General features: G+C 45.7%; 1 protein-coding gene across 1 annotated transcript in view; it reads right to left on the bottom strand.

Moving 5' to 3' along the window:
* Nucleotides 1–297: 297 nt before the first annotated feature.
* LOC122792908 (tyrosine-protein kinase Fyn-like) overlaps nucleotides 298–14,115 on the bottom strand; it is an 80,935-nt gene continuing 67,117 nt past the window's right edge. Inside the window, exon 5 of the mRNA XM_044060465.1 lies at nucleotides 298–332. Within this exon, the coding sequence (XP_043916400.1) occupies nucleotides 298–332 (35 nt within the window). The remainder of the gene's footprint in view (nucleotides 333–14,115) is intronic.

Raw genomic sequence — 14,115 nt, 5'->3', positions numbered from 1 at the left:
AGAATCTTTTAATGGCCTATGGAAGAGAGAAGATTTGATTCTCGCACAGTGGATAAGAAAAAAGAACAAGTACAACCTGTGAGCGGCTTAGCCAATCGACAGGACAGAGTAAATGAATTGGAGCAATCAGCAGCAAGAAGAAATGGTTTAGAATCTATGGGCAATATAAGAGAGGAGGTAACTGTAACTGATTCACCAATGGAGTGAACTAGCAGAATTAATCAGAATGGCACTATACCAAAACAAGGAGCAGCACATATACCGGTTACTCACCATTTGCCGTTTTTTCTGAAGCAATCATATTTCAAGAGCCAGCGGGAGCAGAGTCAGGACTGGAAGAGGAAAAAGATTACGAGTTAACTGAAGGGTCTTTGGTAGTAAATATTTTGAAGCACATTTTAACTTCTGTTGAGAAATCCGTGCTAGAAAAAGGACTCACTTTTATTCCTTCCTTGAGGTCTGATCTAAGTTAATTTATTATAGATTTGAAATGTTTTGCTCGCAATGTCACTCTAAAAAGTATCTATGGAAACAGTAACATCACTGACGCTATTGCCCTGAAGAGACCAAGTACTTTTGTGCCCACTAACCACCCAGCAGTAGAATTATTTGTTAAACTATGAAGTAATGATATGGAGAAAATGAGGCAGGGAACTAATAGGTTCATAGGTTCATAGATAGGTACTAGGCTATCTGCCCAAAGGCATTTATAAGCCTAGCCAGAATGTGCTGGCTTTCGCCACTCCCTTAGATTAGTTCCCTGTGCCTCTGTCCAGCAGGGCTATTGAAGTGATCCCTGGGGTAAACTTTCTGTTTCCCATCCACTCATCAAGGTTTCTCTTGAAGAGGGTTAGCAAGGAGCTCTGCCTAATGTAGATTGGAAACGTGTTCCAGAGCATGGGAAGTCTCTGGGACAGGAATCTATCCCTCCAGCATGTCCTATTTATTGTTGTGGTGAGATTTAGATCCCTGGAGCGTGTGGCTCGAGGGGATATGGTTTTCTTTAGGTGGAGCATGTCCTTCAGTTCTGAGTTGGACATGGCCTGGTATGTCAGGCAGAGATCACCTATGAGTAGGCGGTATGCAACCAAGTACAGCTGGAGTTTCTTCAGTCGAGCTGCATAGGACATCTGCTTGAGGCCAGTGATCCTGTTGGTGAGGTACGTCTGTGGTCTTTCAAGTTGTTGCAGGTGTCTTGTAAGGTGCATCCCAAATGGGGCATTGTACTCTATGATGGGTCTGATGAGTGATGCATAGAGGGGCCCAATGACCTCTTTCGATCTGGTTGCAAGCCCTTTTGTGATTTGGTGGGCCACATAGAAGGATTTTCTAACCACTTCGGAAATGTGATTATCAAAGGAGAGGTTACTAGTTACCTGGGTCCCCAGATCCCTTATTATGTCGTCCGTATTTAGGGGGCTACCACTTATGTGGTAGTTTGTGGGTACTTTGTTTTTTCCAAAGGGGATGACTATGCACTTTTTGGCATTTAGCTTGAGGCCATGGTTTTGACACCGGGTATCTGTCTCAGTGAGACCCTTTTGGAGAATGTCTGTGTCAGCCTGAGAGTCAATTATAGCCCCTAGTTTGCAGTCGTCTGCGAACTTGGTCAGCCATAGTCCTACTGTGCTTGCCAATACCTCTGACAAGTATATGCCGAACAGGAGGGGGTCCTAGGACTGAGTCCTGGGGGATGCCACTTGTAACCGGTTTGGAGTCAGACCTAGCTCCCACAACTCTTACCATGTGGGTTCTGTCCGTGAGCTAGTTGGCAACCCATCTCATGACTTAGGGGGTTATGTTCAGGCTGGTGAGCTTGTCTATAATACCAGCGTGGGGAATGATGTTGAAGGCCTTTGCAAGGTCTAGGTAGGCTGTGTGGACCACCTTTCCCTCATCTATAGCCTTAGTAACTGTCTCAAAGAAGTCCACCAGCTTTAAGAGGCATGATCTGCCCTTAACAAAGCCGAACTGGGTAGGGTCCAGTGTTTGGAGGTTTCCAATGTTTCTGTTAATGAGATCCATGATGATGTGCTCCATAGCTTTGCAGACCAAGCTAGTCAGGCTTATAGGGTGATAGTTCCCAGGGTCCGTTGTAGCTCCACCTTTGTGGAGTGGAATAACCATTGCTGTGCGCCACTCTGTGGGCACGTAGCCTGTGAAGAGGCTAAGTTTAACCAGTGTGTTTAGGTGCGGGGTTAGTTCATCTTTGAGCTCATGTAGGACACAGCCCAGGACACCATCCTGTCCCATTGATGCTGTGTTTTGGCTTTGGAGAGGGCTGTTTTAACCTGAGTGTCTGTGATTTCAGGGGTACTACATTCTTCTGGTATAGTTATGGACCCTTTTGGGAGTGAGAGGGGGGGTGAAGTTTGCACTGAACCTGTCTGCCAGGATGTTGGCTATATCGGTTGGTTCAGTGTATTTTGTGCCATTCTGCACTAACTCCGAGCAGATCTGAGAATTGCCACTTAGATTCTTGACATAGCTAAAGAATGCCTTGTGGTTATCTTTGAAGTCCATGGCAATTTTTCTTTCGAAGCTAGCCTTGGATGATTTTATGAGGGAATGTAGTTTCTTGCTGATACTGATCAGGGATGTCATCCCTTCTTGGGATTTTACTCTTTTCTGTACTAGTTTCCTCCTTCTATTATATAGCTTGTTTATGGCAGGGGTCCACCAGACTGGTTTCCTTTTCTTGGAGGAGTGAGTCTTGGTTTTGTTTGGGATAGCATGATCCATGCATTCTTGTAGGTGCCCATAGAGTGCATTAGTAAAGGATTTTGCAGCTTGAACAGTGTTATCCTTTAGCATGGGGGCTTTGAAACTTCCCACCTCAGTCTTACGTAATGTGAAGTTTGCTTTTGAAAAGTTTTTCACGGTGTTTTTTTTTACCGGGGGTGGTGGCAGAATGTGGATATCCAGAGTGATTAGTTTATGGTCAGATCTAACCAGTGAGGGGTTGCCCTTCAGTGTGGAACACAGGTCACCCATATTGGTGATGACCAGGTCCAATATGTTGTCACCTCTGGTGGGGGTATTGACCAGTTGATCCAGGACATTTGAGTTTATATATTCTAGGAAATGTTGGGCAAGGGAGTTTGTACTTGAGTAGTTCTCCCAGTTAATGTATGAGTAATTGAAATCACCCAATATCAGGGTGTTTGGTAGGACCTTTATGTTTCCCATTGTTTCCAGGAATGCGGAGTGGGGGTCCTGGGACATGGTGGGTGATCTGTAGCAAGCTATAATTTGAATAGCAGTTTTGCCTATTGTTAGTTGCACGTGGATGATCTCTGAAGCATTGTGCTGTGCCACTAACCTGGAGGTGTGGGTATCTTTGATGAATATGGATACTCCCCTGCCTTTTGTATTTCGGCCTGGGTTTTGTGGCCGAAATGTTACTGCACATATATCGATTTTCTCCATACTGAGGAGTGCCTTGAGTGCGTGCATTTTGAGGTTTAGACTTCTGGCATTGAGTAGCATTACCCTCAGTTTTTTTTTACTTGTGCTATTTACGACGGTGGGTTTGTCTTTTGAGCCTTCCCTAAAAAAGGCACTATGGGGGTGGCAAGAGCCTTGGCCAGTATTCAAAAGCCTAAGGTTGACAGGTGTAAGCCATCTCTAGCAAAGCAGAGTGGCTTGTCGAGCATGTCATCCCAGGCTGACAGACACTGGGTCCCCTTTGAATGACACCAGAAGCTAAGCACATTGTTAAAATTGATAATTTTTTCTCTATACCATGGTATCATTCTTGGTGAGGGCAGGATGCTACTCAGGGTCAGGGTCATACCGGCCTGAACTACGTGATCAGAGAGCTCCTCCATGTCTCTTTTCATGTAGTCCAGGGAGGTACGGCTCAGGTCATTCACACCAACATGGACAATGACAGAGTCATATTTGTACTTGTTCTGGAGTGACCTGAGTGCGTGTGTTATGTGGCAGATCCTGGCACCTGACAGGCAACTAACAGTAACATTCTCCTTGTTCAGCCTAGTGAGTGGGACATCAGTGTGCCTGACTATAGAGTAACCTATTACTAGTGTGTTGGGTATGTTATTTTGCCTTAAGGGCTGTGATTGTGTGGCACATGGGTTTTGTGAAGTATGTGTTTCATGGTTTGTGTTGGGAGGGTGGAGGTTGCTTGGATGTCTGCTTTGGAGGTATCTCTTGCTTCTGCAGATTTTTATTTAGAGTTTTTTGCTGGTGATGGTTTCATACGTCTATGTGAGACTGGTGGTGTGATGCAAGTAATTCCCTTCTCCTCTTGACTGTCTGGTCCAGTCTTGGGTTGAGAGAGCTTAGCCTACAGTTTGGCTGTATAATTGTATCTCTTGCATATATTAGTGTTTGGTGGAAGGAGGAAAGGGTTGTCTGTGTACATGAGGCAATTGTAACATTGCCTCAAAATGCCCAGATTCACCAGTTGGATGGGAGAGTATACCTGAAACTGCCCTTTGGACATGCCTGGAAAGGAACAGTGAACTGTTTTACTGATTGGCTGGTAAGGTCGAATAGAGAACCTTGTCCTTCTTTACAGTATAAGGGGGGGGGGGTCTAGTGCTAAGGTTTCTTAGTGCTTGCTATGAGTTTTGAGCAAGTGCCGGTATGAGAAGTGAATGGTTTGAGTGCTTAACTTGAAAGTTTGTCTAGTTCCAAAAGAAAAATTGAAGAGTAGACTTTGTGGAGCCAGGAATAGTTATACCTTAGCTAACCGGTGCTGCCCAGTACGCAAAACCACGCAAATGTGGGTTTTATAGCAGGGAAATGAAAGAGATAGAAATTAGCCCAAAATGGCCAATAAACTACTAATTTCTATGCTGAAACCACTTCTCCAGGGACAGATAGGCTGCTCAAACCTCCAAGTAAGGTATGGACTAACACAGAAACTTGTAACACAGCTCTGAATTCAGCACTAACCTGAAAACTGGATTATACTAGCTTAAAAAGGTGAGAAAACAAGTATTTTTTTTTTTGTTTTTTTGATTTTTTTCAGAAAATAAAGCAGATACAATCAAAAAAGCACGTTAAATACACAGAAATGGCTAGTGTGTAGCCTACAACAGTTAAAGAGGTAATTTAAACACAAAAATGACTTTGTTAAAGTGCAGTCAGTAAAATAAGTACAATATGTAGCTGAAACAAGCTTTTTAAATCACAGAAACTCTAGAAAATCAGCGTTTTAGGTAGAATTAGCTAAAGGCAGCAAGAAAATGCAGAAAAATTATACTTAATCACTCCAAAGTCTCTCTTTTGTCTCTCTGCTGCTGTAGAACTCTGCAGGGCACCAGTCAGGAGCCTGCTGAGCTGTATACTAGCACAAAAACCTTGCAAATGTGGGTTTTATAGCAGGGAAATAAAAGTGATAGAAATTAGCCCAAAATGACCAATAAAATACTAATTTCTGGGCTGAAACCACTCCTCCAGGGACAGATAGGCTGCTCAAATCTCCCTCTCTCACAGTGAACAGAGAAACTTCCTTCTATCCAAGTAAGGTATGGGCAAACACGGAAACTTGTAACACAGCCCTGAATTCAGCACTAACCTGAAAACTGGACTATACTAGCTTAGAATGGTGAGAAAACATTTAGTTATGTACTTACCATAACTTTGGATGTATGGGATCCATCTCGCCTACATTCATAACTGATGGGTCCGGAGCCGATCCGTCGGCTCCGACTCGGCCACTATACATTAGAACGAAGTCTCTCATTGGCTGGGCTACCCCTTATCCCATAATGCACCACACCTGCTTCCCCAGATCTTGTTTGTTCGCTTTCATGCATACATACAGGTACAGAACACATACCAATAACTGTAACCAACTAGAGCCCTTCCAGAGGAGAGCTCAGCAAGACTAATGTTTCCTCCAAATCCAAAAGGTAGGGGGAAGGAGGGTGGGTATGTATGAATGTAGGCGAGATGGATCCCATACATTCTAAGTTATGGTAAGTACATAACTAAAAGATGTAATGGGATCCTATCTCGCCTACATTCATAACTGATGGGACAGCGTCCCTAGCACCTAAAACCCCGGGTGGCTCACTGGAACACACTCCTGAGAACTGCGGAACCAAATGAAGCTCTACCTTGGGAAGCCACATCCAGCTTATAATGAGAAATGAAGGTGTGCGGAGAAGACCAAGTAGCAGCCGCACAGATATCATCTATTGAAACTTTGGAATGAAAAGCTGCAGAGGTGGCCATAGCCCTGGTAGAATGAGCTTTGATTGGGAAAGGCAACTCTTTGCCTGACTGGGAGTAAATGAAAGAGATGCAATCCTTAATCCATTTGGCAATTGTGGCTTTGGCAACTGGAAGACCTAACCTATTCTCCGCAAAGGACACAAACAGTTGGTCAGATTTTCGAGTCTGAGTGGTCCTATCCAAGTAGAAACGCAGTTGCCTGTGAACATCCAACTGGTGGAAAGTATATTCTGCTCTATTAGAAAAATTTGGGAAGAAAACTGGGAGCTCCAATGATTGCTGAATGCATAAAGGGGATGCTACCTTAGGCAAAAAGGATGGATTCAATCTAAGGGAAACTCTGTCTCTGTGAAAGATCAAATAAGGAGGGGAAGAACAGAGAGCCTGAAGCTCTGAAACACGCTTAGCAGAAGTTATTGCCACTAGAAAAGCAGTTTTCCAAGATAGGAATTTTATATCACAAGTGGCTGCCGGCTCAAAGGGACGGGCAGTTAAGGAGGCCAGAACTAAATTTAAGTCCCAAGGGGGCATGGGATGAACCATAGGAGGCCTGAGGAGCCAGGCTCCTTTAAGAAAGGACTTGCACAGTCTGTTGGCCATTAAAGAAGGCTCTATAGCAACATGAAAATTAGATATAGCAGCCAGTTGAACTTTAAGCGTGGAGACTGAAGAGCCAGAATGAAACAATGAAGCTAGAAATTCCAAGACCTGCAGAACTGGGGCTATGAGAGGATCAATGCTTCGCTGCTGGGCCCAACAAACAAATCTTTTCCATTTGCTGGAATACAGCTTAACGGTGGACAGCTTGTGGGAAGAAGACAAGATGTGCATCACTTCCGAAGAAAGAGAAAGATCCCTAACTAAGGATGGAAGTGGAGTAGCCAAGCAGCCAGTCGGAGCGACCGGAGGGATGGATGAGAGTGTCCCGATGGATTGGATAACAGATCCGGCACTGGGTCCAGAATCCAAGGGCCGTGTACCGTATACTTCTGAAGAAAGGGGAACCAAACCTGACGGGGCCAATGTGGGGTGACCAAAATCATGTGGCACCCGACATGAAGGGCCTTCTGAATCACCCTCGGGAGAAGGGGAATCGGGGGGAAGGCATAAAGCAGACCCGGGGGCCAATTGTGGGCTAGAGCATCCCTGGGAGACTGTCCCTGAGAGGGTGTCAGAGTGAAGAACTCTCTGCACTTCGCATTGTTGGGGCTGGCGAACAAGTCGCAACAAGGGAGGCCCCATTTGGCGAAGATCTGCGCACTCTGTTGTTGAGGGACCACTCATGGGGCAACAGGAGAGTCCTGCTGAGCCTGTCTGCAATCACATTGGCTTTTCCCGGAATGTGCGTGGCTACTAGGAAACGTCGAGAGGCTATGGCCCAGTGCCATACTCTCATGGCCTCCCTGCAAAGGGGGTAGGACCTGGTTCCACCCTGCTTGTTTATGTGCCAAACTACCGACATGTTGTCGGATAGAATCGCAATAGTACCTTGGGGGGAGAGCATGATGAAGTGCTTGTAAAACCAGAAGCACCACTCTCATTTCCAGGATATTGATGTGAAGGTGCGCTTCACAATCCTGCCACGTGCCTTGGACAGACCTGTCCAGATAATGACCCCCCCCCACCCTATCTGGGAGGCGTCCGTGGTCACTGTGGCAACAGGGGGCTGAAGGGCAAAGGGACGCCCCCGGTCCAGGTTGGACCGACATAGCCACCAACGGAGGTCCCGACGGCAACTGTCCATAATCAGAACTAGGTGGTTCAGGGGGAGTTCTTGGTATGACCATTGAACCGATAATAGCCATTGCAGCACCCATATGTGCAACCTGGCTAACGGTACTAGGAGGATAGTTGCAGCCATCGAACCCAATAACTGAAGAATCTGTCTGGCAGGAACTCGAGATTTGGGTAACAAATTTAGGACCTGTGATTGTAGAATCTGAATTCTGTCTGATGGCAAAAATGCCCGCATCCTTTTTGTGTCTAACTCTGCGCCTATAAAAGTGATACGCTGAGATGGCCGCAGCACAGATTTTTTCCAATTGAAAGTGATTCCTAGTGAGAGACCCAAGGTTACTGTGGCCATCAGCACTTGAATCAGTAGATGCTTGGAGGTGGCAGTGAGGAGCCAGTCGTCGAGATAGGGAAACACTTGGAATCCGAGACTTCTCAAGTGAGCTGTCACCACTGCCAGACACTTGGTAAACACCCTGGGGGCTGTGGTGAGACCAAAGGGCAGTGCACGAAACTGGAAGTGACTGGTTCCTAGGCGGAAGCGTAAATAACTCCTGGACTCCTGATGTATCAATATATGATAGTAAGCGTCCTTGAGGTCTATGGAGCACATCCAGACATCCTTCTCCAGTAACGGGAGAATGGACTGAAGGGTGACCATCCGGAACTTGGACTTCTTCACAAAATGATTCAAAAGGCTGAGGTCCAAAATGGGCCTTACGTCCCCTGTCTTTTTTGGCACCAAAAATAATCTTGAGTAAGTTCCTGATCCGATCTGGTCGGTGGGGACGGGCTGGATGACCCCTTTGCTTAGCAGTTTTGAAACTTCTACGGCTGCCAGATTCCATTGACTGGGTGGCACGTCCGGGATTTTCCTTGTAGGAGGAGGGGACTTGAAAAAGGGGATGAGGTAACCTCCGGTTACAATGCGAAGCACCCACTGATCCTTGGTTATCGATTTCCAAGCCTGTGGGTGTTTCGCAAAATGACCCCCAACCGGCTCCGGAGAAGCACAGTCGGGCCACATCCTAGGGACGTTGAGAGTAGGAGGAACCATGAAAGGAAACGCGGTCTCCAGAGTTACGGGGGCCTCTGCCACCTCTAGGGCGGCATCTTCCTGAATCCCCCCCCTGCCTCTGGAGGGGGGATCACTCGGTGGAGTAGAGAAGAACTTGTGAGATTTTCTGAACCACATTTTCCCTCCTCTCTGGGCCTTGGGGTAAGGTCTAGAGGGAGCGGAAAAATGGGCCCCAACGGCAGTCAAGGTCTTGCCCTCCTGCTCGCACCGAGTAAGTATGTCCTTCACCTTGGGTCCAAACAAAGAAGACCCATCAAAGGGGGCGTCGGCGAAGGAAGACTTAAAGGCCTCCGCGAGTGGACACAAGCGTAACCAGGCTTGTCTCCTAAGAGCCACTCCTGTGCCCGCTGCTTTACTCGCCCCTTCGGCTGCATAGGAAATGAGCCTCATGGACGAGTTGACAATAGAATTTAGGGTAGTCATCTGGGCACCTACAGTCTGTGCTAACGCCTCAGGAAGGTTACCCGCAAGGAACTCTCCTAACTCCTTGAGGAGGTCCCCTTGGAGCCTTGCAAAATGACAGAGATAGTTCAGCGACCGCATGGTGAAGGTCGTTGAAGAAAGGGTACGCTTCCCGTACCTATCCATGCTCCTAGAATCCTTATTAGGAGGATGAATAGACAATGAAGCCTCTGCCACGTCCTGCTGAGTGGCAGATGCCACCACCATAGCATCAACTGCAACACCTTTAGTGAGGAATTCTTTCTGAGGAGGGGCTGAAAGAAATTTGTTGGGCCTGGCAGGCACCGGTTCCGCCATATCAGGGTGTTCCCATACCCTCCGAGAGATTAGATCCAATAACTCGTCGAAGGGTTGAGACACCCAGGAGGAGGAGGGCTGGGCCCCGAAGGCCTTGAGGAAAACCGACTCCTCAGCGGTAGGAGCTTTGGATTGCCAATCTCCTCTCTGTCTCAAGATCTCAAGGATATCCAAAAAAGAGACGTCATCTGAGGACGATTTGGGAGACCCCTCCGCATCATCGAAGTCAGTGTCTGAAGTGACGGATTCATCTTGGGAATCAACGTGCTTCCTCTTACACAGTTTCTTCCTAGGGGGTTCATCCAAAGCAGATTCAGAAGGACCCCCCGAAAGAAGGGAAACCCCCCCAAGGGGGTATCCTCAGGCCCTGGGGCCCCACTGTCGTGGGAAAGAATGTCTCCAGAGGCACCAGTACCCAAAACTTGGGACGGTGAGGTAGAAACCTGCTGAACCGGCAAGGTCATGGCCAGTGCACTCCTCATGGCCTCAAAAGCAGGACCTCTAGACTCTGCAGAGGGCACTTGCTGAGAGGCCACGGTGGTACCGGGAATACCTGCGGCAGATGCCCCGAGGGGAAGACTGGGCATCGAAGAGGCAAGCTCAACAGTGTTGCCCTCGGCCCCCGCCGAGGAAGACCCAGTACCAAACCCTGACAACAAGGACAGGGTAGGAATGAAAGTCGGAGCAGAGAAACTCCTGGGGGGGTCCTTGCTCCGACTGGACAATCCCGCTCCGTCCTACCTGCACCGACTCCAATGGCTCCAAGGGGGTCGGAGGAGGAATCAAATCCATGGGAAGTGGAGTCGGCTCCGAAGCAGCGTGGGCTGGAGCCAAGATTATTTTAGTAAAAGCTGGGGACTGGAACAGCCTCTGGATAACCCTATCCAAATCCGAATCTGACAACCTAGAGGATTTGGAGGAAACAGACTGGGGCCGAGAAGACTTCTGCCTCGGCTCCAATAAAGCAGGTGATCGGCTCTGAAAGAGCACTATCGGAGCCGAGACCGGGGCCGTCTGCAACATAGTCGGTGCCAAAGGAGGCTCCGGAGCCGAGGGGGAAGAGTCTGAGCTGCACACCTCCAACGGCTCCGAGACCAATGGAGCTGAAGTAGGTGATTGGCGTCTCGATGCACTAACCTGCGGCTCCGACACCAATGGAGCCGAGGGAAGAAGCACCGAGGCAGACCCTTCAGCCATCGGCTCCGAAGCCATTGGAGCCGAGGAAGAAGAAGTCGAGCCATGTTTCTTAGCTGATGGGTCCGACGGACTGGTCGGAGCTGACGATCTATGCTTCTTGGGTGTCGAGCCCGACGGACTGGTCGGAGCCGACGATCTCTTCTTCTTAGGAGTTGGAGATGAAGCCAAAGCCTCTTCAAATGAAGGCTTAATCAGACCCCTAAGAATCAATTTGTTTTTTCTCTCCTGGAGAACTCTGGAGGAAAAAGCGTGACACACACTGCAAGTATCCTGTAAATGTTTAGGCCCTAAACAGTACACGCAGACAGCATGGCTGTCTGTAATAGACATTTTATAATTACATTTTGCACACTTCTTGAAACCTGACTTCTGCTCCTTAGACATTTTTAGAAGTAACAAGGCAGATAACTGACAACAAGAAAAAAAACAGTAACTAATAGATGGGCTAAAGCCCTCAACTTAAACGGGCTTAGCCCGAACTATTTCAGTCACAGCGCCAGAAAAGAAAAATAGATACACATTCAATAAGGGCAAAGACCCTCTAACTTAAACGGGCCTTGGCCCAGTCCACAAGTAGCGCGAAAAGTATGAAAATGTAATATAACACCAAACTAGCCACAAACACACACAAAGCTGTTAAAACAGCTGTTTGTTTAAATTCTGAGAGAAACCCTAGTCAAAAAAGACCAAAAGGCAAGAAAAAAAACACTTAGCTCCAGCCAAGTTGAGACCACGTCCGGCTTGAAAAGCGGCAAACGAGATCTGGGGAAGCAGGTGTGGTGCATTATGGGATAAGGGGTAGCCCAGCCAATGAGAGACTTCGTTCTAATGTATAGTGGCCGAGTTGGAGCCGACGGATCGGCTCCGGACCCATCAGTTATGAATGTAGGCGAGATAGGATATCATTACATCAAGTATATTTTTTGTTTTGTTCAGAAAATAAAGCAGATACAATAAAAAAAACACTTTAAATGCACAGAAATGGCTATCACACTTGAGTGTGTAGCCTACAACAGTTAAACAGGTAATTTAAACACAAAAACGACTTGTTAAAATGCAGGCAGTAAAATAAGTACAATATGTAGCTGAAACAAGCTTTTTAAATCACAGAAACTCTAGAAAATCAGCAATTTAGGTGGAATTAGCTAAAGTCAGCAAGAAAAATGATATGTAATCACTGCAAAGTCTCTCTTTTGTCTCTCTGCTGCTGTAGAACTCTGCAGGGCACCAGGCAGGAGCTTGCTGAGCTGTATATTAGCACAAAAACCTTGCAAATGCGGGTTTTATAGCAGGGAAATGAAAGAGATAGACATTAGCCCAAAATGGCCAATAAACTAATTTCTGGGCTGAACCACTCCTCCAGGGACAGATAGGCTGCTCAAAGCTCCCTCTCTCACAGTGAATAGAGAAACTTCCTTCTATCCAAGTAAGTTATGGGCAAACACAGAAACTTGTAACACAGCCCTGAATTCAGCACTAACCTGAAAACTGGACTATACTAGCTTAGAAAGGCGAGAAAACAAGTATTTTTTTGTTTTGTTTTTTTGGGGTTTTTTTTCAGAAAATAAAGCAGATATAATAAAAAAACACTTTAAATGCACAGAAATGGCTATCACACTTGAGTGTGTAGTCTACAATAGTTAAACAGGTAATTTAAACACAAAAATGACTTTTTTAAAGTGCAGGCAGTAAAATAAGTAGAATATGTAGCTGAAACAAGCTTTTTAAATCAGATAAACTCTAGAAAATGAGTGTTTTAGGTGGAATTAGCTAATGGCAGCAAGAAAATGCAGAAAAATGATACTTAATCACCTCAAAGTCTCTCTTTTGTCTCTCTGCTGCTGTAGAACTCTGCAGGGCACCAGGCAGGAGCTTGCTGAGCTGTAATACAAACCATGTTCATTAATATCAGCTATGAGGAGAGGCTAGTTCTATTTTCTCTACAACAAAATTAATCCATTGTATTGAAACCTGCTGACCAAGGTGGAGCAATAGTTGTGCTTGAAGCTGATTGGTACATTAACAAGATGTTAAAAATGTTTCAAGAAAAGAAAACATATACAGAGATATCAGCAATTAAATTAAAGGATGCCATCCAGAAAGTTGAAGAATGACTTAATGACATGCTTTTAGAAGAATTGATTAATATAGAACAATACAATTTTTTCTATACCAAACATCCCGCTGTTCCATCTATAAGTGGTTTGCCGAAAATACACAAAGATATTTGCAACACCCCACTTCGACCCATAGTGTTAGGCCAGGGATGGGTAACTGAGACTATGTCTCTATTCATTGAGAAAGAATTGAAGAAAGTTGTAACAGACATGGACATCATTTTAAAACATACAGATGACTTCCTGAATAGATTACAAGTGGCTATACAGAAGAATAAGACCTGTAGTGAATTATTGTTAGCCCCAATGGATGTGAATAGTCTCTTTACTACCATACCTAATGATTATGGGATGGAAATAGAGAAAGCCTCACATGTACCTTGAATGGGACTGAAGTGGGGAGGCTATGCATGTTACTAGATCTGATTTCGGAAAATAATTTCTTTCTCTATGGACAATCCATCTATTGGCAGCACTGGGGGGTTGCGATGGGCACCCCCTGCATGAACAGCTATTCTAATCTGGTGCTGACAGGATGGGAGAATACTCATATATTGAGCAATAAAAATCCATGGTAGAAGAATATACTCTTCTATGGCCAATATGTAGATGCCATTTTTATACTTTGGAATGGTAAGGGCAATCCGAAAGAAGAATTTCTTAAATATGTAAATCAGACCACCAATTTTTTGAAACTGACAGGACAGTGGTCTCATAAAACCATGTGTTTCTTAGATGTCGATGTAACATTAGAACAAGGAAATTTTGTCAGTACCTCCCTGTACAGGAAAACAACATGGAGGAATCACTATTTATTTAAAAACAGCATGCATCCGAAACACATAACGAGAAATATTATGCGTAATGAATCAGCTAGGATTATGAAAAGATGTACTCATGAATTGACTGTACAGAAAGAACTACACACATTGCAAAGAAATCTAAGAGCTCAAGGTTACAACAAAGTATAAACCATGATTCCAAGAAGAGATCTGATTGTCAAAGAAAGAAATCATGTAG

The sequence above is a fragment of the Protopterus annectens genome, chromosome 2.part0 (genome assembly GCF_019279795.1).
Source record: "Protopterus annectens isolate FY-2018-M chromosome 2.part0, PAN1.0, whole genome shotgun sequence".
NCBI lineage: Eukaryota > Metazoa > Chordata > Ceratodontiformes > Protopteridae > Protopterus > Protopterus annectens.
The sequence above is the reverse complement of the archived record's forward strand: the minus strand, read 5'-3'. Positions and strand labels throughout refer to the sequence as shown.